Genomic DNA, 22658 nt, shown 5'->3' on the forward strand with positions numbered 1-22658 from the left:
CGGCTATAATTATCCCTTTGCCAAAGATAGTATAGCGCGGTAGGCGCAAGATAGGGAACTTTGGCCGCCATCTTAGAATTGATAATTGTTTCAATGTTTTCTCAAATAGAAAAGCATTCCATGGAATAATATTTCAAGAGAAGTCTTTCACCATTACCTTCTGTAAACGCTGTAAAAGTTATTTGTAAATCTGTGAACTTTTTTTGTTCTGTTCCGAAAGTGTATAATGGCAGCAAGAACATCAGATAGGGTCCAAAAATATTCCTGTCCATGGTTTTTGCCCTCAAACTAACACAGTGTATCAATTTCACAGGTGCTATTGGCACGGGCATGTTCTAAAAACCAACAAGAAAGCGACACTTCAGCTCAACGCCGAGAAAACACTACCAAGTTAGCCTCATACATACAGAGGGGAGGCTACAACTTAGTTGAAACGAAAGAATGTTAGTGGGGGACAGAAAAAACAAAACAATCCAGATTTAAAAGGAACTCTAAAGTCAGGCCGTCTCCAACTCCACAATAGATAATCATTGACACAGTGTCAAGTCAAGGACTTTATCGCTGATGGAACATTGTTCGGTCTGGTGGAATGCGACATCCGTGTTCCACCAGCACTGCGAGAACATTTTGGGGAAATTACCCCCATTTTTAAAGAATGTAGAAATATTAAAGCAAAGAGGACATTGGCGAGCATATGAAGGCATTTGCCGAAGCAGAAGGGGTTATGAAAACACCTCGTAAAAGTTTGATTGAAAGCATGTTCGGCTCGAAAATAATGCTCGCCACTCCTCTTTTGCAATGGTACATTTCTCACGGACTCAAAGTCAAACACGTTTACGAGATCATTCAGTACAAGAAACAAGACTGTTTTAGACATTTTGGGGATGCTGTCAGTGATGCCAGAAAGGCCGGGGACAGAGATCCATCCAGTACAATTTTGGCGGATACCATGAAATTGTTAGGAAACTCCGCATGTGGAAAAACAGTTATGAACCAAGAGAAGCATTAGAACATTTGCCATGACACCGACGCGGCGTGTTTAAAAAATGGGCGCCATTTCCGCGCTTTATATGTTTTGGGTGATGGTATGAATGAAGTAGAACTAACAAAGAAGACAATCAACCTGAAACTCCCAATACAAATTGGGTTTTTTGTTTACCAGTATGCAAAACTACGCATGCTCCAATTTTATTTTGATTTTCTTGTAAAATTCATTCACATATCTGATTGTCAAATGTGTGAAATGGATACCGACTCAGCATATTTGGCCTTGTCAAATGATAGCCTTGAGAGTGTAATTAAAGGAACACATTGCCTTGGATCGGACAAGTTGGTCAAAACAAAAGCGTTTGTAACCGTTTTTTATATAATGCATATGGTTGGAAAGATGTTTTAAAAGTAGAATACAATGATCCACACAAGTTTGCTTCGAAATTGCGTGGTTTTCCTTCTACTGTGCGAACTAACACGGTCGGCCATTTATGGGAGTCAAAATTTTGACCCCCATAAATGGCCGACGTGCTAGTCGACGAGGTAAATGGAAAACCACGCAATTTCGAGTCATGTTTGTGTGGATCTGTGTATTCTACTTTTACAACATCTTTCTACCCATATGCATTTTATAAAAAACGGTTACAAACGCTTTTCAAAGACCAACTCGACCGATCCAAGGCAACGTGTTCCTTTAAAGAGGACATGGGGGAAGAACTCCATCTTGAAAAAGCAAAGTGGTTTCCACGAAAGGATAGTCCGGTTAATATGGCGTATGACAAGCGAACCCCCGGCTTGTTCAAAGTAGAGTTGGAGGGACAGGGAATCGTTTCACTTTGTAGCAAAACCTACTTCTGTTTCGCTGATCAAAACAAAGTCAGTTGCAAAAGACTCAACAAAAACACAAATGCCATCTCAAAAGAAAGATATCTCTCTGTTCTTACTTCGAAGAAGGGTGGGGTTGGGACAAATCGAGGGTTTAGATTGCGGGATGGAAGTATGCAACACATATCGGCAGATTAAAACTGCATTCACATAGTTCTACCCCAAGCGAAAAGTTGCAGAGGACGGTGTAACTACAACATATATTGATTTGTAAAAATAATAAAACCAGACAACTCCCATCATGAAATCATTTGAATTGTCTTTGTAAAAGTTCAAATTTTAACAATTAATTAGCTATGAAATGAAAGAATGTGAGTGGGGGACAGAAAAAACAAAACAATCCAGATTTAAAAGGAACTCTAAAGTCAGGCCGTCTCCCACTCCACAATATATATTCATTGCCACAGTGTCAAGTCGAGAACCTTATCGCTGATGGAACATTAGCGGTCTGGTGGAGTGCGACATCCGTGTTCCGTCAGCACTGCGAGAACATTTTGGGGAAATTACCCCCATTTTCAAGAATGTAGAAATAAGCAAAGAGGACATTGGCGAGCATATGAAGGAACTTGCCGAAGCAGAAGGGGTTATGAAAACACCTCGTAAAGTTTGATTGGAAGCATGTTCGGCTCGTCAATAATGCTTGCCACTGAAACGGAAAGGACAGAACCTAGTACTCTACAATGTCAAAATGCTAATTTTACGCAATCGTGGTTTGTTTGCAGGCTTTCTCCACTTGCACATTGTCCTGCAACAACTGCAGATCTATGATGAGGATGATGGAGGATATTTTGGATCAAAATACCTTGATTTTGAATCATCTACAATCCTACAATACAGAATCGAAAAACCACCACCATCGACAGTGAGAGAAAGACAATGCAGTCCACCATTGAACAACTCAACAGATGACGCTATAAAACCAGACAAGGTGGGCAACAAGACCACACTCGCAAGAATGGCGAGATCTTGCTCATCGCTTCCAAATCTAACTCTCAATTTGATATGGAAAATATCTAGTGAAGAGCAGATGAGGAGATGAGGACATTTTATTGGTCTTCTCCTGTTAAAGTCTGTGAGAATGGCTTATGTGAGAAAACTTATGTTTGGAGTAAATCCACCCCACAGTTTGATGCATTTTGGAAAAAAGACTGCAAAAACGTAATTGATGTGGGTTGCAGACTGTTTTACCAAAAGGACAGAACCTAGTACTCTACGCTTGCACGATAAGAAAGTGTGATGATGCGAACTGTTGCAGTGCGAAGAAGCTACAAGCAGAGGACCTTGCCTGGTTACCGGATCCAGTACCAGACTCATCGGGGGATTGAGCACTATAAGATGTACAAAGTGCTCCTCGATGATATTGTGTTCACATGTAAACCACAAATAAATACAGTTGTGCAAGGCAAAAATTGAGATTGGTTTGGATGGGGGTTTGATGAGATAACACCTTAGTATGCATAGAGATGTACTATGGCCGCCTCTTCAAGCAGTGCAAGCTGGATGCCCTACTTGTAACCAGCTATTGTCCTGGACACTCAGCCCTCAAACCGCTCAAGCGTTTGTGGTCTCCCTGCACATGGGCTTTGACTTCAGTGTCAATCCCCACCAATCTGCCTGGCGAACTCCCACCTTGCCAGCAAAGACAACTGAGTAATGATGATCGCATTGCCGAGGAGAAAACTGTTTTCGACAACACTATGGCCCGTATTAACCACTACTGGGAGAACACTAAATATGCCGATAAACGTATTACTTTGTCTGCCATACCAAGTGGGTCAGATGAAGGACCATTCTCAGATTTTGGACAGGTACATGCTACAGTGTCAACATCAGCTACAAGGTTGAGAGAGGACTGCGCAGTGTGTGACAAATTTAAATTTGTCATCATTTGGATCACACTGCACTAAAAACACCCAGTTCACAGGGTCTGGAGCACTTGCAGCCATAATTTTAGCAGAGGCTAATATAATGTTCACAGGTTAGCCACAAATAAATACAAACAAGTAGGCAAGCATTGACGACAATAAGGCGACATGCTTTAAAGACACGCATGGTGTTAAACATCCTGCACTCCTCGCCGTATACAGTCAAGGAGAACTTGAGCAGTAAAGGAGAACTTTGAAGAGTTGGAGAGCAAATATCACCCACAGTGAACTTATTTCAACAACAAAAGAGTCAGAATGCCAAAAGGCGAAACACCAACAATGTTCCGGGATAGACCAGATCTTCCCAAAGAATGGAAGAGGTTTAACAGCATTGTGAGCTCACCTTCAAAGGACCACTAGCCAGCAAGTCTGAAGTACAAAAGGTCTCTGTGTACATGTATTTTGTCCCGTTTATATTTTTATACCTGTAGTTTATTTTATATATTTAAAATTCTGTGTTTTTTTATCAATGACACACACTGGAAGGCAATTTTCATGTTTTTAACGTGGTGTGTATAATTAATTGAATTGAGTTGAAATGTTTACCAACATTGCCAGCGAGGAGTGATTTAAAGCAAGTTTATCTAGTCTTGTAAATACTTAAATATGGTTTTTTTTTTTCATGTTTTTTTTTTTACTTATTCCTGTTTAGGCATTCCCAAGGCTTCTGTTTGTTCTTTGTATGTTGGATACTCTTATGTTTTCATCATGATTGTATGAATTTCAAGTATTTTGTCGCTGTGTAATTTTGTTGATTTTAAAGCCTTTATGAATAAATAAATAAACTGTTGACAGAAAAGACTCAAAAGGATCAAGAACTTTAGATAACTTCAGACCCCCCCCCCAAAAAAAAAGATGAAAGTTTCCTCTTGGTATGAAAAGAAAATTACGAAAAAACACATAATTGCCCTAGATGACTTTGACAACATAACCCACCTTTTAAAACCTTTTAGGTTAGAATTTTATCAAGTTAGGGTTAAATGCGTCTGTCTCCTGTAAAGGTCACAACATTACTGATGCCAGCAGGGACAGGTAGGGAAGTAATATTAGTTCTCTGTTGGCGGGACATTTGTATCCCCTTACATTTGTTTGGGCACTGGCCTGGTGACCAGTCTTTTTTCTTTGTCTTTTTCTTCCACTTTTTAGTACGTGTTCTGCGCCTTTGATCATTTTGTATGTAACAAAAAAGGCTTTGCCATGTATGACTCGTTCAGCATCACTGATGTGAGTGACAACGACAGGCTGAGTTTGGGAAGGTACTCAAGAATCAAAGGCAAGAAATTGTACATACGTGAAGGTGGCATGTTTATGCTATTTACATGCTACAGGCTGATGTTGGGAAGGTACTCGGGAATCGCAGGTAGGAAGTTATAGTGGAATATTTATGCTGTTCCAGCAAGCTCGGCTGAGAATGCAGAATGCAGATTCAGATAAAGCTGCTCAAAAACCAGGCTTCGGCGACAGTATCGGGTATGCCGTGTATGAATCGTTCAGCATCGCTGATGTGAGTGACAATGACAGGCTGAGTTTGGGAAGGTACTCAGGAATCGGAGGCAAGAAGTTATGCATACGTGAAGGTGGCATGTTTATGCTAACTACATGCTATAGGCTGACGTTGGGAAGGTACTCGGGAATCGTAGGTTGGAAGTTATAGTGGAATATTTATGCTGTTCCAGCAAGCTCGGCTGAGAATGCAGAATGCAGATTCAGATAAAGCTGCTCAAAAACCAGGCTTCGGCGACAGTATCGGTTTTGCCTTGTATGACTCGTTCAGCATCGCCGATGTGAGTGACAACGACAGGCTGAGTTTGGTAAGACACAGGAATCGAAGGCAAGAAGTTAAACATGTAGGTGGAATATTAATGCTATCTAACATTACATGTACATGTAGCTGTCTTGTATACTTTATGCTAACTATTCCAACAAGCTGGGCTGATGCAGTTACGCAGATTCAGTGACAGCTGCCTCAAAAAAGGCTTCGACGACAGTATCGGGTATGCCGTGTAAGACTCGTTCAGCATTGCTGATGTGAGTGATAATGACAGGCTGAGTTTGGGAAGGTACTCAGGAATCAGAGACAAGAAGTTATACACACGTGAAGGTGGCATGTTTATGCTAACTACATGCTACAGGCTGACGTTGGGAAGGTACTCGGGAATCGCAGGTAGGAAGTTATAGTGGAATATTTATGCTGTTCCAGCAAGCTCGGCTGAGAATGCAGAATGCAGATTCAGATAAAGCTGCTCAAAAACCAGGCTTCGGCGACAGTATCGGTTTTGCCTTGTATGACTCGTTCAGCATCGCTGATGTGAGTGACAACGACAGACTGAGTTTGGGAAGGTACTCAGGAATCAAAGGCAAGAAGTTAAACATGTAGGTGGAATATTAATGCTGTCTAGCATTACATGTACATGTAGCTGTCTTGTATACTTTATGCTAACTACTCCAGCAAGCTGGGCTGATGCAGTTACGCAGATTCAGTGACAGCTACCACAAAAAAAGGCTTCGGCGACAGTATCGGGTATGCCGTGTAAGACTCATTCAGCATCGCTGATGTGAGTGACAAGTTCAGGCTGACTGTGGGCAGGTACTCAGGATTTGCAGTTAGAAGTTATATGTAAGTGGAATATTTATGCTAACTGCAGGCTACAGACTGAGTGTGGGAAGGTACTATGGAATCGCAGGAAAGAAGTTACAATACATGGACGTGGACTATTTAAATGAATATTAATGCTATCTAGCATTACATGTACATGTAGCTGTCTTGTATACTTTATGCTAACTATTCCAGCAAGCTCGGCTGAGAATGCAGAATGCAGAATCAGATAAAGCTGCTCAAAAACCAGGCTTCGGAGACAGTATCGGTTTTGCCTTGTAAGACTCGTTCAGCATCGCTGATGTGAGTGACAACCACAGGCTGAGTTTGGGAAGGTACTCAGGAATCGGAGACAAGAAGTTAAACATACGTGAAGGTGGCATGTTTATGCTATTTACATGCTACAGGCTGACGTTGGGAAGGTACTCGGGAATCACAGGTAGGAAGTTATAGTGGAATATTTATGCTGTTCCAGCAAGCTCGGCTGAGAATGCAGAATGCAGATTCAGATAAAGCTGCTCAAAAACCAGGCTTCGGCGACAGTATCGGTTTTGCCTTGTATGACTCGTTCAGCATCGCCGATGTGAGTGACAACGACAGACTGAGTTTGGTAAGACACAGGAATCGAAGGCAAGAAGTTAAACATGTAGGTGGAATATTAATGCTATCTAACATTACATGTACATGTAGCTGTCTTGTATACTTTATGCTAACTATTCCAACAAGCTGGGCTGATGCAGTTACGCAGATTCAGTGACAGCTGCCTCAAAAAAGGCTTCGACGACAGTATCGGGTATGCCGTGTAAGACTCGTTCAGCATCACTGATGTGAGTGACAACTACAGGCTGAGTTTGGGAAGGTACTCAGGAATCAAAGACAAGAAGTTATACACACGTGAAGGTGGCATGTTTATGCTAACTACATGCTACAGGCTGACGTTGGGAAGGTACTCGGGAATCGCAGGTAGGAAGTTATAGTGGAATATTTATGCTGTTCCAGCAAGCTCGGCTGAGAATGCAGAATGCAGATTCAGATAAAGCTGCTCAAAAACCAGGCTTCGGCGACAGTATCGGTTTTGCCTTGTATGACTCGTTCAGCATCGCTGATGTGAGTGACAACGACAGACTGAGTTTGGGAAGGTACTCAGAAATCGAAGGCAAGAAGTTAAACATGTAGGTGGAATATTAATGCTGTCTAGCATTACATGTACATGTAGCTGTCTTGTATACTTGATGCTAACTACTCCAGCAAGCTGGGCTGATGCAGTTACACAGATTCAGTGACAGCTACCACAAAAAAAGGCTTCGGCGACATTATCGGGTATGCCGTGTAAGACTCATTCAGCATCGCTGATGTGAGTGACAAGTTCAGGCTGACTGTGGGCAGGTACTCAGGATTTGCAGTTAGAAGTTATATGTAAGTGGAATATTTATGCTAACTGCAGGCTACAGACTGAGTGTGGGAAGGTACTATGGAATCGCAGGAAAGAAGTTACAATACATGGACGTGGACTATTTAAATGAATATTAATGCTATCTAGCATTACATGTACATGTAGCTGTCTTGTATACTTTATGCTAACTATTCCAGCAAGCTCGGCTGAGAATGCAGAATGCAGAATCAGATAAAGCTGCTCAAAAACCAGGCTTCGGAGACAGTATCGATTTTGCCTTGTAAGACTCGTTCAGCATCGCTGATGTGAGTGACAATGACAGGCTGAGTTTGGGAAGGTACTCAGGAATCGGAGACAAGAAGTTAAACATACGTGAAGGTGGCATGTTTATGCTAACTACATGCTACAGGCTGACGTTGGGAAGGTACTCTGGAATCACAGGTAGGAAGTTATAGTGGAATATTTATGCTGTTCCAGCAAGCTCGGCTGAGAATGCAGAATGCAGATTCAGATAAAGCTGCTCAAAAACCAGGCTTCGGCGACAGTATTGGTTTTGCCTTGTAAGACTCGTTCAGCATCGCTGATGTGAGTGACAACGACAGGCTGAGTTTGGGAAGGTACTCAGGAATCGGAGGCAAGAAGTTATGCATACGTGAAGGTGGCATGTTTATGCTAACTACATGCTACAGGCTGACGTTGGGAAGGTACTCGGGAATCGCAGGTAGGAAGTTATAGTGGAATATTTATGCTGTTCCAGCAAGCTCGGCTGAGAATGCAGAATGCAGATTCAGATAAAGCTGCTCAAAAACCAGGCTTCGGCGACAGTATCGTCTTTGCCTTGTATGACTCGTTCAGCATCGCTGATGTGAGTGACAACGACAGGCTGAGTTTGGTAAGACACAGGAATCGAAGGCAAGAAGTTAAACATGTAGGTGGAATATTAATGCTATCTAACATTACATGTACATGTAGCTGTCTTGTATACTTTATGCTAACTATTCAACAAGCTCAGCTGATGCAGTTACGCAGATTCAGTGACAGCTGCCACAAAAAAGGCTTCGACGACAGTATCGGGTATGCCGTGTAAGACTCGTTCAGCATTGCTGATGTGAGTGACAACTACAGGCTGAGTTTGGGAAGGTACTCAGGAATCAGAGACAAGAAGTTATACACACGTGAAGGTGGCATGTTTATGCTAACTACATGCTACAGGCTGACGTTGGGAAGGTACTCGGGAATCGCAGGTAGGAAGTTATAGTGGAATATTTATGCTGTACCAGCCAGCTCGGCTGAGAATGCAGAATGCAGATTCAGATAAAGCTGCTCAAAAACCAGGCTTCGGCGACAGTATCGGTTTTGCCTTGTATGACTCGTTCAGCATCGCTGATGTGAGTGACAACGACAGACTGAGTTTGGGAAGGTACTCAGAAATCGAAGGCAAGAAGTGAAACATGTAGGTGGAATATTAATGCTATCTAGCATTACATGTACATGTAGCTGTCTTGTATACTTTATGCTAACTATTCCAGCAAGCTGGGGTGATGCAGTTACGCAGATTCAGTGACAGCTACCACAAAAAAAGGCTTCGGCGACAGTATTGGGTATGCCGTGTAAGACTCATTCAGCATTGCTGATGTGAGTGACAAGTTCAGGCTGACTGTGGGCAGGTACTCATGATTTGCAGTTAGAAGTAGAAGTTATATGTAAGTGGAATATTTATGCTAACTGCAGGCTACAGACTGAGTGTGGGAAGGTACTCTGGAATCGCAGGAAAGAAGTTACAATACATGGACGTGGACTATTTAAATGAATATTAATGCTACCTAGCATTACACGTACGTGAGCTGTCTTGTATACTTTATGTTAACTATTCCAGCAAGCTCTGCTGAGAATGCAGATTCAGATAAAGCTGCTCAAAAAACAGGCTTCGGCGACAGTATCGGATTTGCCTTGTATGACTCGTTTAGCATCGCTGACGTGAGTGACAACGACAGGCTGAGTTTGGTAAGACACAGGAATCAAAGGCAAGAAGTTAAACATGTAGGTGGAATATTAATGCTATCTAGCAATACATGTACATGTAGCTGTCTTGTATACTTTATGCTAACTGTTCCAACAAGCTCAGCTGATGCAGTTACGCAGATTCAGTGACAGTTACCACAAAAAAAGGCTTCGGCGACAGTATCGGGTATGCCGTGTAAGACTAGTTCAGCATCGCTGATGTGAGTGACAACGACAGGCTGAGTTTGGGAAGGTACTCAGGAATCGGAGACAAGAAGTTATACATTCGTGAAGGTGGTATGTTTATACTAACTACATGCTACAGGCTGACGTTGGGAAGGTACTCTGGAATCGCAGGTAGGAAGTTATAAATGTAGGTTTAATATTTATGCTAACTACAGGCTACAGGCTGACTATGGGAAGGTACTCTGGAATCGCAGGTAGGAAGTTATAAGTGTAGGTTTAATATTTATGCTAACTACATGCTACAGGCTGACTGTGGGAAGGTACTCTGGAATCGCACGTAGGAAGTTATTTAAATGTAGGTTTAATATTTATGCTAACTACAGGCTACAGGCTGACTATGGGAAGGTACTCTGGAATCGCAGGTAGGAAGTTATAAATGTAGGTTTAATATTTATGCTAACTACAGGCTACAGGCTGAGTTTGGGAAGGTACTCTGGAATCGCAGGTAGGAAGTTATAAATGTAGGTTTAATATTTATGCTAACTACAGGCTACAGGCTGACTGTGGGAAGGTACTCTGGAATCGCAGGTAGGAAGTTATAAATGTAGGTTTAATATTTATGCTAACTACAGGCTACAGGCTGACTGTGGGAAGGTACTCTGGAATCGCAGGTAGGAAGTTATAAGTGTAGGTTTAATATTTATGCTAACTACAGGCTACAGGTTGAGTTTGGGAAGGTACTCTGGAATCGCAGGTAGGAAGTTATAAATGTAGGTTTAATATTTATGCTAACTACAGGCTACAGGCTGACTGTGGGAAGGTACTCTGGAATCGCAGGTAGGAAGTTATAAGTGTAGGTTTAATATTTATGCTAACTACAGGCTACAGGTTGAGTTTGGGAAGGTACTCTGGAATCGCAGGTAGGAAGTTATACATGTAGGTTTAATATTTATGCTAACTACAGGCTACAGGCTGACTGTGGGAAGGTACTCTGGAATCGCAGGTAGGAAGTTATACATGAAATATGGACTATTTATGCTCACTATTCCAGCAAGCTTGGCTGATTCAGAATGCAGGTTCAGTTAAAGCTGCTCAAAACCAGGCTTCGATGACAGGGGACTTACTGGGTATTCTGTGTATGACTTATTCAGCATCGCTAATGTGACTGACAATTACAGGCTGAGTTTGAGAAGGTTTTCATTCTTAGAATTACTAACTCTTACTAAACATGGCACCCATTCACGGGAGAGTCAGGAGGGTGTTAGGGGTGGCTCACAGTATCGTTGGCAAAGACTCAACAGTAGTTGAAAGAAGAAGAAGAGAGACCCCGTGCCAAGAAAGCAAAAAAACAGCAAGGACCCAAAGAATCTCATATCTGTTAGGCTGAATCTTTTATACAATGTAATTTGCAAAAGATTGTTTGCCATGGAATGATTTTTGTAATCTGTGCTAGGGTTATTACTTTGTGCATCACAGCAGATAACGGCTCTCATGTCATCAAGGCAGTTGAAGACCTACCCACATGTACATTGACAGCATTTTGTTTGTTTTGAATGTAATTTCTTTCTTGGAATCACTAATTCTTATACTTGCAAACACGGCATCAGGATAGAAAAGAGCTCTGGGCGGGAATTCAATATTTTTTACTCCTCAAAAAAAAAATAACTGGACAGGACCAGTACTTAACAATTACGGGCAAAATTCTACAAACCACTTCTACTTGAAACAAAGAGATAAAAATCCAGGATGGGAATTCAATATTTAACTTCATAAAAAAATATGGGGGACGGGAATTCTACAGAGCTGGTGCTTAAAATTTTAAATGGACAACGATTTGTTTTCACAATGGTACATTGACTCTCTCTTTACGCGAAAAACTCGAATCACCTCACTAGATTCATCAGGGGCACGGCAAAAAGATATTTAGGTGCATATTTACTGTGCATTTATTTTTGAAGAAATATTACCAAACAGGATGTGCAGACAATCCCAAGATCTGAGAGATGCTCCAAGTCTCCTTCGTACTTAAACGGCGTGATTCACGACCTGTATGAAAACGACGATGAGCTACGTTCCCGTGACATCTCCTTAATTCTCTACAACTTCTTTGCTCTCATTGGTCGGAATCAACCATCCGTTGACGGCGGTTGAAGCTTGAATGGGTGGCCATCGGTCCGACCTATCGCAAGATGATCAGGGATGCCAATAAGCAAACAACTAGATTTTTGCTTAAATGCTCAACATCGGGGAGAATCCCTCGATAATGTCATCTTCACTGTCGAGTGCAGCATACAATTCGACCAATAAAGCAAGTTGACATTCCAAAAGAAGAAGAGACCAAGAAAATTAAAGACAAAACCAAAGCACCCAGTCTGTGCAGGTATTTCAAAATAAGGGAAAACCCCCATTGTGGTGTTTCAGGACATCATGGATGGGCAGCTTTTCAGGGAAGATATCCTTGAAAAAACCCTCATCCGCCAGCCTGTTTCCCGGATGGTCATCGTTTCCAACAAGACAACGATCAGAAACATACCTCCAATGACAACAAGGATGTTATGAAGGCTGCCAAGATCAACTGCATGCCACCTCAGGCTGAAAGACCAGATCTCAACCCAATAGAAAACCTGTGGCACGAGTTCAAGCACTTCTTGCGTCGTCGAGTAAAACCAACAAACAAAGAGCAACTCATCGCTGGGATCAAGCTGTTTTGGGAGACAAAAGTAACAACCGAGTCTAGTACAAAGTACATCAGCTACCTCAAGAAAGTCTACCTGACAGTGATAGAACAACAAGGAAAAGCAACTGGGTACTAAGTCCCTAAACCAACCGGTCCTTTTCAGTACCACCATATTTTCCGTGGCTTTTACTAAATGTGTTTGATTGATTATACATGTATATTCATCTGTTTACTTGTACAGTACCTTTATTGTTTTATGATCATATTTGGTGGATCTAATTTTTGACCTTTTAATTATTTAGTTTTTGTGGTTAAAATGCAAGTTTTTATTGTTGTAAAGCGCCTGGGAGCATTTTTAGTGGATTTGGCGCTATATAAATGTTTTTTATTATTATTATTGTTATTATTATTATTATTATCATATCAAAAGAGAAATTGAACCTCGCTTCCCTGTATTTTCTACAGCTATGTGGACCGTGTGGTTGGGTGCTGTTACATGTGAGGGGTTGGGCTTTCAAGGGGTAGAATTTCCCCATGATAAAACTCGTCCTCGCTCGTCTCGCATGTATAGTTTGGGGGTACTACCTCGAGATCATCACTGTAGTGGCCATTTATAATGTGCCATGTCTGTCTAAAAGACACTCCTGGCGCAGGAGAGATGCAGAAGCAAGTTGACAATGAGCCACAAAGAATTAAGCACAAAAGTAAGTTTTCAAATGAGTTTTGAAGCTGGTCTAAGTAGTGAATTGTCATGTTAGGAAAAGTCACAGAGCAAGTCTTGTCCCAACCCTGATGATCCAAAATTGCGATGGCAATTGCCAAAATATCATAAAGCAACATAAATGTTATGCACTGAAAAAAAAGCCCTGCGTAGGTCTAAATACAGAGTGAAGAAATCCAAAGATTTAAAAACAGAGTGAAGAAATCCGAAGATTTGATGCATTTGACAAATGCTTTATTTCAAGTTCAGCTAGCCGCGACCAAATCAGAGCTGTTGGAGCCAAGGCATTGACTACATGTACATGTACATGCGTGTATGGTGGATGCGACACAACATTAAGTCTGGGGAAAAAAGTTATTTGGTGATTTAGGTTGCAAAGAATCTCAAGAGTGCTGCCATCAAATGACTACCACCAGCAGATGAGCACTGCATTTTGGATATTGTCATCAATAACTACCTAATTTATAAACAAGAATCAACAATAAAACAAAACTTTTGCAATTTGTGCGTGTCAAATGTTTAAATCTGGTCCTCTAGAACCTATGTAGACAAACAGTCTACATGTTGCATGTAATAAAAATGTTTGCAAGTCCAGGGTGACTGTGGGTTTTTTGGCTCCGAGTTGTCGCGTATTTTACAATTTTGAGTTTCCGTTTGTTGTGTTTTCTGCGCCTTTTTTCCTTGAGGCTGTACTCATCCTACCACTCTTGCGCTCGCACCTTGTTCCTGTTTTTGAGGACTTAACCTTTTACCCCCATTTTCAAAGCAAACCTGGATTAACAAATGTATGCAAATTCCTAAAAATGGCTTGCAGCCCTCAGTGCCCCCCCCTTATTTTAGACACTAAGCCTCTCAGAAGTTTACAAGTTTCACAAGAGTCTGTGTATCACCAGAAGTACAACACCTTGGTCAAACAGAATAACTGTTTCTCTCTCCATTCGACGATAAATTGATCTAAACCCTTCACAGAAATGTTGATGCAGAAGGAATTCTTCTTTTAGAAAATCCTAAAACACAGAAAATAGCACCCTCTGTATACTTAGTACAAAGTTCCAGCTGTCGATTTCACCAAACTCTTCCTAACTTAGGATTAATCTTAGGACTTGGGCTGAGTTACGTGCCGTTTCCATAGACATTAGGACGCATTGAACCCATCCTAAGTTACGGACTGGTTTCTTGTCCTAACTCGATATACAATGTAGGATTAATCCTGGCGCTTCGTGAAATCGGCTGCTGAACACCTCAACAGCTGTACAGCACATGCTGAACAGGGCCCAATTTCATGGCTCTGCTTATCGTAAGCACTGAATCGGCGCTTTAGGAAGCAGAGAATTCTTTGCTTACGGCAAGCGTGTTTCACGGGCTAGCGGCGAATTTTGGCTGCTGCACGTGCGTACTCCACTTTATTAGGCAATCTACGCTTTCAAGGCTAGCAGAAATTTGATGCTTGCTTGTAAGCATCAAATCGTGATGTAAGGGCAGAATTCGGCGGTAAGCAGAGCCATGAAATTGGGCCCAGATTGGTTTATATTGTTTAAAAAACCGAGAGGATTTGAATTAGTTTTCACTAATTCCAAACCTCTAGGCTTTTAGAACAATATATACCACTATATTCAGCATGACGAATGACTCCTTTAATACTGAGAGAATACAACATTGATAGTTACAAAGATATCCAGTTAGCTTCAATGCACTCACAACATACATGTACCTGTGAGGAATTTGAGGTTTTTTTTCAGTGCGGAGAGAATGATCAACTTTAAAAATTACACCACATTGTGGCACAATAACAAGATTTTGTTTTTCAGGTTGTATTTATTTTAAAATAATAAGGTGCCCTTTTTGTTGACCCCCCTCTCAACTTTTGAAAGGTTGAACATGTTTGTGGAACACCAATGCTGTATTTTCTCTTGAAATAAATTTTAATTTGTTTCATTATTTAAGGCGACCAATAACAGTCGATTTATTTAGTGTCCTTCCAAAAAGCTACAAAGGACTGCAGCATAAATTGATGTGACAATCAGGAATTCCCGCTCGCGCATAGTTCATATTAAAATCAGAAACATTTTAGCCAAACAATGAACATTGTTTACAGGGGTTATATCTAATAATTTCAGTATTAGAAACCCTGCTGTAGCTCACTCGTCACAAAGTTAATGTGTCACGAAAGGATCTGTTTTGAATACGTTTGCCTCTTTTCTAAATGAATTGGCATGAAAAGTCATTCACACGGCCAGAACTGCTGGTCTGATGTTGTCTTTTTGTCTTGCATCCTAGATTTTTCCAGGGACACAATATCTTTTATCTTTTTCCCTTTCCAAATTTCCAGAGATGCAGCTGGTACTCACTGTCACCTTGCTAAACGTAAATTGATTCAACATTCTTGTGATAATAGACCAATCCGATGAAAACAAATTGGTAGCGCCCTCTATTGAAAATTACCAACTGCGGTGTCTTTTTGTGCACAATCTAGGCATTGAAGACACTGCAGAAAATGGTGCGCGGTGCTCAACACTTGCGCGCCCGGTGCGTGTCGGATTGGTCTATACCACGATAGTTTTTGCTGTTTTCTCATCAAGTAGACACTGTTTTCAGCTTCCTTCATCATTTTGCCTATAAATAAGCATACGTTGACAAAGAACAACCCAAACTCATATCGTTAGAACACAGTCACAGTGGAAACTCTTTACTTCCTTGAATTTGTTGAAAATAATTAACATACTTATTGCACCATTACCTTTATAGCACTGCACTCTTTGTTATGAATCCCAACACTGCATGTGCCTGTAGAGGTCAAAGGTTGATTCTGGTGAACACGGCTTTGCTCGGATTTCCTGCGAGGTCAATGCGGGTACGTGCAGAATTGGTTCTTCCAATATCAGGTCAGGGGTGAACACATTCATTATATTTGGAGGGGGAACATCTGATGCCTGCAAAAGGAAGTTGAACATTGCTTAAATTAACAGTCTACATGCAGTACACTAAACCCCGTTGTTATTTATCTGCAGGGATATGCAGCGTTTTTTCATGCGTGACCTCGGTTTGAATACTAACTAGTCAAAGGGCTTCTGGAATTCGGTCATTTTCAGCCTTTGCTGAAAAGTCTCAACCAAAATAATGTACCAGTAAATTGAAACGAAGAGCATATCTGTCGTTATGTATAAAAAACAATCGATGCAACTCAAATTTTAAAAAGAGAAATTTCATTCAGCCCCTGGTATAGATGGGCGCTTTTGTTATTGACTAACTTAGGCTTGGTGGTCGGGGTACCATGCAACGGAAAAACAGCATGCTGCCCTATCAGTTGATGATGTCATCGTCAGCCAATCACCCGTGCAAGAAAACCATTCTGTCTAATAGTTTACTTTTTCGTAATGTGAGTTTTGGATTAATGGTGGAAATCGCTGTATCCTGACTGGACTAGCAAGAATATGAAATAATCTATCCATACATACTAATTGGGGACTGTTGCCGACATTCATAACGGGAAAATTTGCCGTGTTTTTATGACTTGTTTTCTCCGTTTTGGAAGCCATTTTTCACGTACAAATTTCTTTTTTTTTAAATTGAGTTGCACTGATTTTTTTAATACATAACGACAGATATGCTCTTTGTTTCAATTTACTGGTACATTATTTTGGTTGAGACTTTCCAGAAAAGGCTGAAAAAGACTGAATTTCAGAAGCCCTTTGTACTAATTAGTATTCAAACCGAGGTCACGCATGAAAAATCACGCCTACTCACGCAGATAAATCACAAAGGAGACTTATTAAATCGAGAGTTCTGCGGGTGGACTGTTAATAGACCCTTTTAACCCTCATAGCCACAACCAGGCCTGAGACTTCACGGAGGTAACAAAGGCGATTGCCTCCATGCCCCTTGGTCATTGCCTTAGTGCCTTTGAAATGCTCAAAGTGGGAATTTACAATTTCCTCATAGGGTGCCCTTTACCAAGGAGAATATGCCCTTGTGCCCTCCCCCTTTCAAAAACAAAGCATACAGGCCTGCACAACGCTTGTTTGAAGCCCTGTTTACACAATAACGAAGAGTCTAGTTCTATCTTCATAAAGTGGTACCAGACTAACCACCTTTTTAGACTCAAGTTGATTTGCTTTAAAAGACCGATAACGTAATAACACCTGGACCAATTTCATAGAGCTGCTATTAAACACAAATGTAGCTTAGCATTACAAAACTTTGCTCTTAGACTAATGCATAAAGGTTACCAGCCAAAATACAATCTCACGGGTATTTTTTGTTACTTAGCATCTCACTCATTTTTGCTTTATAACAGCAACTTAATTAAACAATATTGGCTGTTTTTATAACATGCATAGCAAAATATTTAGACTGAACATGTTGTGTGCACACTGAATGCTAACATTAAGTAGCAAATGATGATTTTTTAACAGCAACCGATACATTTTGTGTAGTATTTTGGTGTGTCATACAAGGGAAATCGTGAGCCTGATATGGTGTAATTAGTGTCAGTGGATTGATTCTTAATTGTGTAGCATGTACATTCTGTTTACCTAGTACAGAGAGGGACAAAAGTACTGAAAGTTTAAGCTGCCTACCTTGGTTGGTTTACGCCAGGGTTTTTTACTGTTGGTGTTTAGTCTGCTCAATCTCTCCTCCACCTCCTGTGCTAAAGTTGCCTCTACTGGTACATCAACACTGACCAGACCTGTAGAAAACAAACTTGAACTGTTTAGAATTGCGGATGCCGGGGGGGACTTAACTTCATCAAGACAACAAACATCAAACACATGGGGAAGATCTAGGCCTTTTTCAAACATTAGCTTGGGCTACGGTATCAATGTTAGAGCGGATATTTCAACATCAGGGCCCAATTTCATGGCTCTGCATACCACCAAATGGGCACTTACAATCGCCATTCTCCGCTTACACGACAAGCGCCGAATATCATGGCTAGCTGTGTATTAAGCGTAGAGGGCCTAGTAACGTGGAGTTTACACTAGCCAAAGTTCCCTGCTAACCCCTGTAATACCCTTGACGTTAGTGCGGAAGTCCCTGCTTTCACAAGCACTGATTCTTTGCTTACAGTAAGCAGAGCCATGAAATTGGGCCAGGTGGAGCCTCGAGTTGGAACCTAAACCAAAGTTCAGAAAAGGCCCCTCGTACATGAGTCTGTGTAATTTCTTGTTTTTCTTTTGCACTGAATAAAAAACAGGAACTTAGCTGATCAGCTAAAATGTAACTGGCTTGCCTGTCGTCTAAAAAGAAGGTTGGAAATGTTATACCCCGAAAACCTTGTACCTAATGATTTGGTCAAACTCTATTGCACTGAAAAAGGGAAAAAAATTGTCTGATCAGCTGAAACAATTCCTACCTGTAGTGGAATATGGTTGAAAATGTCATGCCTGTAAACCGTTTACCTGAATATTTGTTCTTTTTCTTGGAGACATTAACACCTTCGGCAATCTTCTCAGCAAAGTTGATTCTAGCCATTTCGGAATTCTCCAGAGCCTTGAGCACGGTCCCCTCTGCATCGAACTCCATCTGCTTTAGAGTCTTCAGCTGGTGACCGAGGGCTGCCGTAGAGTGATACACAGGCTGAGAAAGCAGGGTACCATCACCAGAAGGGCTGTCAAATTGGACCTTTTTGCCTGCCATGCTTTTCTGTTTGTTTGTCAATGTCGACGATGGGAAAGTAGACTCTTGGTTTGGGAACCGATTTAAGGGTTGTTGGACCTCTTCATTCCGTTGTCACATCATGCAAAAAATGTAACTGTATATTCCAGACAATTGGTCCACTACAGGTATATCAACAGAGGTGGACCACTTTATGTAGTACAACCATAGCTTCCTGCAAATTAAACAATGAAGATGAATAAAAAAAAATATGAATAAACATTTGTATAGCGCTTTCCACAGGCGTTTCAAAGCCCTTTAACATTGTCTGAAAAGATGTGTTTTTAGCCGAGTCTTGAATGAGCTGATAGAGGACGAGTAGTGGATGTGTCACGAATGTGAAGAGGGAGTTTGTTCTAGCAAGCTTGTGCAGCTACTGAGAATGCTCTATGACCATAAGCGGGTATTCGTGCGTGGGCCATTTGAAAGTTGAAGGTGAATGTTGGATGTTGATCGAAGGGTCGTGGATGAAAAAGGCAACTGTGCGAGCTTCGTGGTTCCCAGACACGTGGATATTTTATTTTATATACAAAGCACGGATTGGGTATATTTTCTCTCCAGGACGAACATGTACAGATAATTCTCCACGATCGTCTTGGGAAAGAATAATACGCGCACGATCATCACTTGTCGTGACTTCGCGATGCGTTCAGGGACAATCGACATTCGTAGTGTAGTGGTAAAACGGAATAGATGGGGACTGAATGACGGTAAGAGTTTAATTTTTAACAATTTTTGAGATTGCGGAATGGATTTCCTGGACCATTTACTAAGTCAATGAGAGTTCAAAGAACAGGTAGAGCCTAATTTTGGCGAAATTTGATTTAAAAAAAGAGAGATTTGACCTCATATCGAAATGCCAAAACCCCCTTGTTTGTGTTGTGAGAGGACATATCAACCTATGAGGTTCGTGGAGACGATAGCCGAACGAATCCATATCATAGTTCTAGGAGTAACCCCTCCCCCACCCCCCAAATGCCCAATATGTGGTTAAATTCCATACTTCACTCACTTTCACTACACACAACAGTTTACTACACATTTGAGCTTGATGATACACATAAAGTCAATTTTAAAAGTCAATTATATTATAATTATACTATAAATTATAGTTTTACTTAGGGGGTAGTCAGACAAAATCAAACTCGGACCAAACAGCATTCACAAAGGCAAAGCTGCATATCATCCTTGGAATTGGAACGACACACAATCATAATGCATGAAAATAAAAACTGCATAATCATATCATACAATTACACCATGACCGTGCATGGCCCATGGGCTTGGCATACTTCCTAGAAACTATAAGGCTCCCCCGGGGGAGCCCCCGTGAGCCTCAATATATAGGGGTCTAATACTTTGGGCCTCTTTAACGCTATACGTTTTTCAAATCAGCGCCGATAGGTGGAAGTTTTACGACCGTTAGCCAGCAATAACTGAAGTTTCTTTTGTACTACACTACCAAAAATTTCCCCACCAACTCAATATATCCCGGTGTCATGTGTTTTCAGTAGGATAACAGGAAAATTGTTCACAATCAAAAACTAACTTTTTTTTTTCAAATCATCTATCCAATTTTTTAACATTAACACTTACACTTCATGGTGTGTTGAAACTTTTCAAGTTTTGGTTTTATGTTGCGAGAGACAGTCCGCCATTAACAGTCCTTGTGCATGCACGACATTGGAGCAACGTCACATGTTTTCACACCTTTCATTGGTTGGTATTTTCTTGATTATTCAGAAGCTAGTATGGTGTGCAAAATAAATCAAAAATATTATTCAATTACTACTTTAAAAATTTAATTACATTTTTGTCCAAAGGCATTTTGGCTACTATGAATCCAGAGATATCATAAGGCATGAAAATAAAACACCCCACCCCCCCTTGAAACACACACACTTCATAACAATCCGTTTTCCACCATTTCAGACCAGTAATGTTGGTTTCAGGAGATAAGAAACCAATCTATGATATTTTCTCTTTAATGTAGACTTAATATTTATTACGCTTATCGGATTTTATAACAGTATTAAGTAAATCAAAAAAAAATAATTTTGGGTCATTTTCACTTAAAATATTTTAATATTTTCCCCATATTGGCACACCATAGAATCCCAAATAGTAACCACCTCACGTGATCAATCTAGTGACTAAAGCAGAATGAAACTCAATCTAGCAGATAGTAATTTTGTTTTGAACATTTGAGGTTGGATGATGTTTCTTTGACTCATTTGAATGTTGGCATAATAATGTACTAACTAGTGATTAGTACCAAAAATCAATCATTTTATAAATGTTTGAGCATAACCAAAGACAGGAAACTTTATTCTCAGCATGATTAAGCCTGATGAAAATACAGACCGTGAGTACTGTAAACTGCATAGCTTCTGTCACCGGTGCAGCTTACACAATCTCGCGGTAAAACGGGAATCAAAGTTTGGGACCGAAAACATATGAGGGTCGATAACGTATGACGCTACGATACATTCATATAAAATTATAAATAATGCTTGCAATATGCATTTCCTTATTGTTGAGTGAAATTAAAAAACATCGCCAAAAAATGCAATTTTCTGCTCGGTACTGGAAAAGTTTCCGTATGGCGCCACCACTTTTTCATTCGAAATAAAATAATATAGTATCTAATTTACCTGCTTGATATATTCCTTTTTGTAACAACGGGTGAAAAAGTGGTGGCGCCATACGGAAAGTTATACTCGGTACTCACTGTCGGTGTTGTTTTTCTTTCTGCCGCATCGCACGTTTTTCACGGGGGAGCCTTATAGTTTCTAGAAGAAGGCTTGGCAAGGCCAGAGGGCGGGGCTGAATGCTGAACACTAACAAAAATGTTTTGCATTCTTCAATCACAAGCAATTATTGATTAATTATTTTTACAAAGACCAAACCCGAGTCTGAAAGATATAAACCCCAAAACGTACAGCTAACAAGTGTCTACTCTCACCATACTTACTTTTTATTTAAAGAAACGGAAACTAAGTCTTTCAGCTCCAAATACTGCACACAAAACGTCGTGAGCCTTGTAGTTTTTGTACCGTAACCAAGGCGCACAACTTTCAACGTGTGTGGATAGGACGCAAATGAACGAACGTAACATACGTACATAGGTTTACAGCGTCGTGTATGTAGTACGGTATGTGTACGTGTCCATACGGACCACCTATCATGTACTTGTTGAGCATTGTGTGTACGTGTGCAGATTTCCCGCGTGCTGATTAAAGAGGGCGCCCTCAACGATCATAGTTATTCCCTATTTAGGACTTTTCTCATAGTAATATAAAACAAAAAATATAAGAATTAAAAACCACCTTGCGGATGTGAAGCACAATTTTTTTTTTCACGTACACTCTAAAACTTTGGGTTTATTTGTATTGAGAGCAAGTTTATTGTGCAACTCACAGCTAAAAAGAATATCGTACTTTAGGAATTATTGCGAGGGTGCAATCTTTTCAGTAGCCTACTCAAATGTACAAATGGTTGAAATATCACTTTAAATTTTGGAGGTCCTCTGTTCACTCACACATGTTTCTTACCGTTCAGTTTTTAAAAATGTAATTTTAATATTGGGCTGAACAAAGCGAAAATTACTCAGAGAAAGCAGGATTTGA

General features: G+C 40.7%; 1 protein-coding gene across 2 annotated transcripts; it reads right to left on the reverse strand.

Annotated features, from left to right (window-relative positions):
• Positions 1 to 1613: 1613 nt before the first annotated feature.
• Positions 1614 to 22116, reverse strand: LOC139939054 (protein phosphatase 1 regulatory subunit 35-like). 2 transcript variants are annotated; one of them, XM_071934773.1, is made up of 5 exons: positions 22004 to 22106; positions 20626 to 20775; positions 18774 to 19204; positions 17952 to 18061; positions 1614 to 16304 (listed from the first exon to the last, which is right to left on the reverse strand). In XM_071934773.1, exons 3-5 carry the CDS (start codon positions 19009 to 19011, stop codon positions 16134 to 16136), a joined length of 519 nt encoding a protein of 172 aa, XP_071790874.1. In that variant the 5' UTR covers positions 19012 to 19204; positions 20626 to 20775; positions 22004 to 22106; the 3' UTR covers positions 1614 to 16133. The 2 variants fall into 2 exon arrangements, with proteins under 2 accessions (XP_071790874.1, XP_071790875.1); XM_071934774.1 differs by lacking the exon at positions 20626 to 20775 and having other exon boundaries at positions 22004 to 22116.
• Positions 22117 to 22658: the final 542 nt, after the last annotated feature.

The sequence above is a fragment of the Asterias amurensis genome, chromosome 6, assembly GCF_032118995.1.
Source record: "Asterias amurensis chromosome 6, ASM3211899v1".
NCBI classification, from domain to species: Eukaryota; Metazoa; Echinodermata; class Asteroidea; order Forcipulatida; family Asteriidae; genus Asterias; species Asterias amurensis.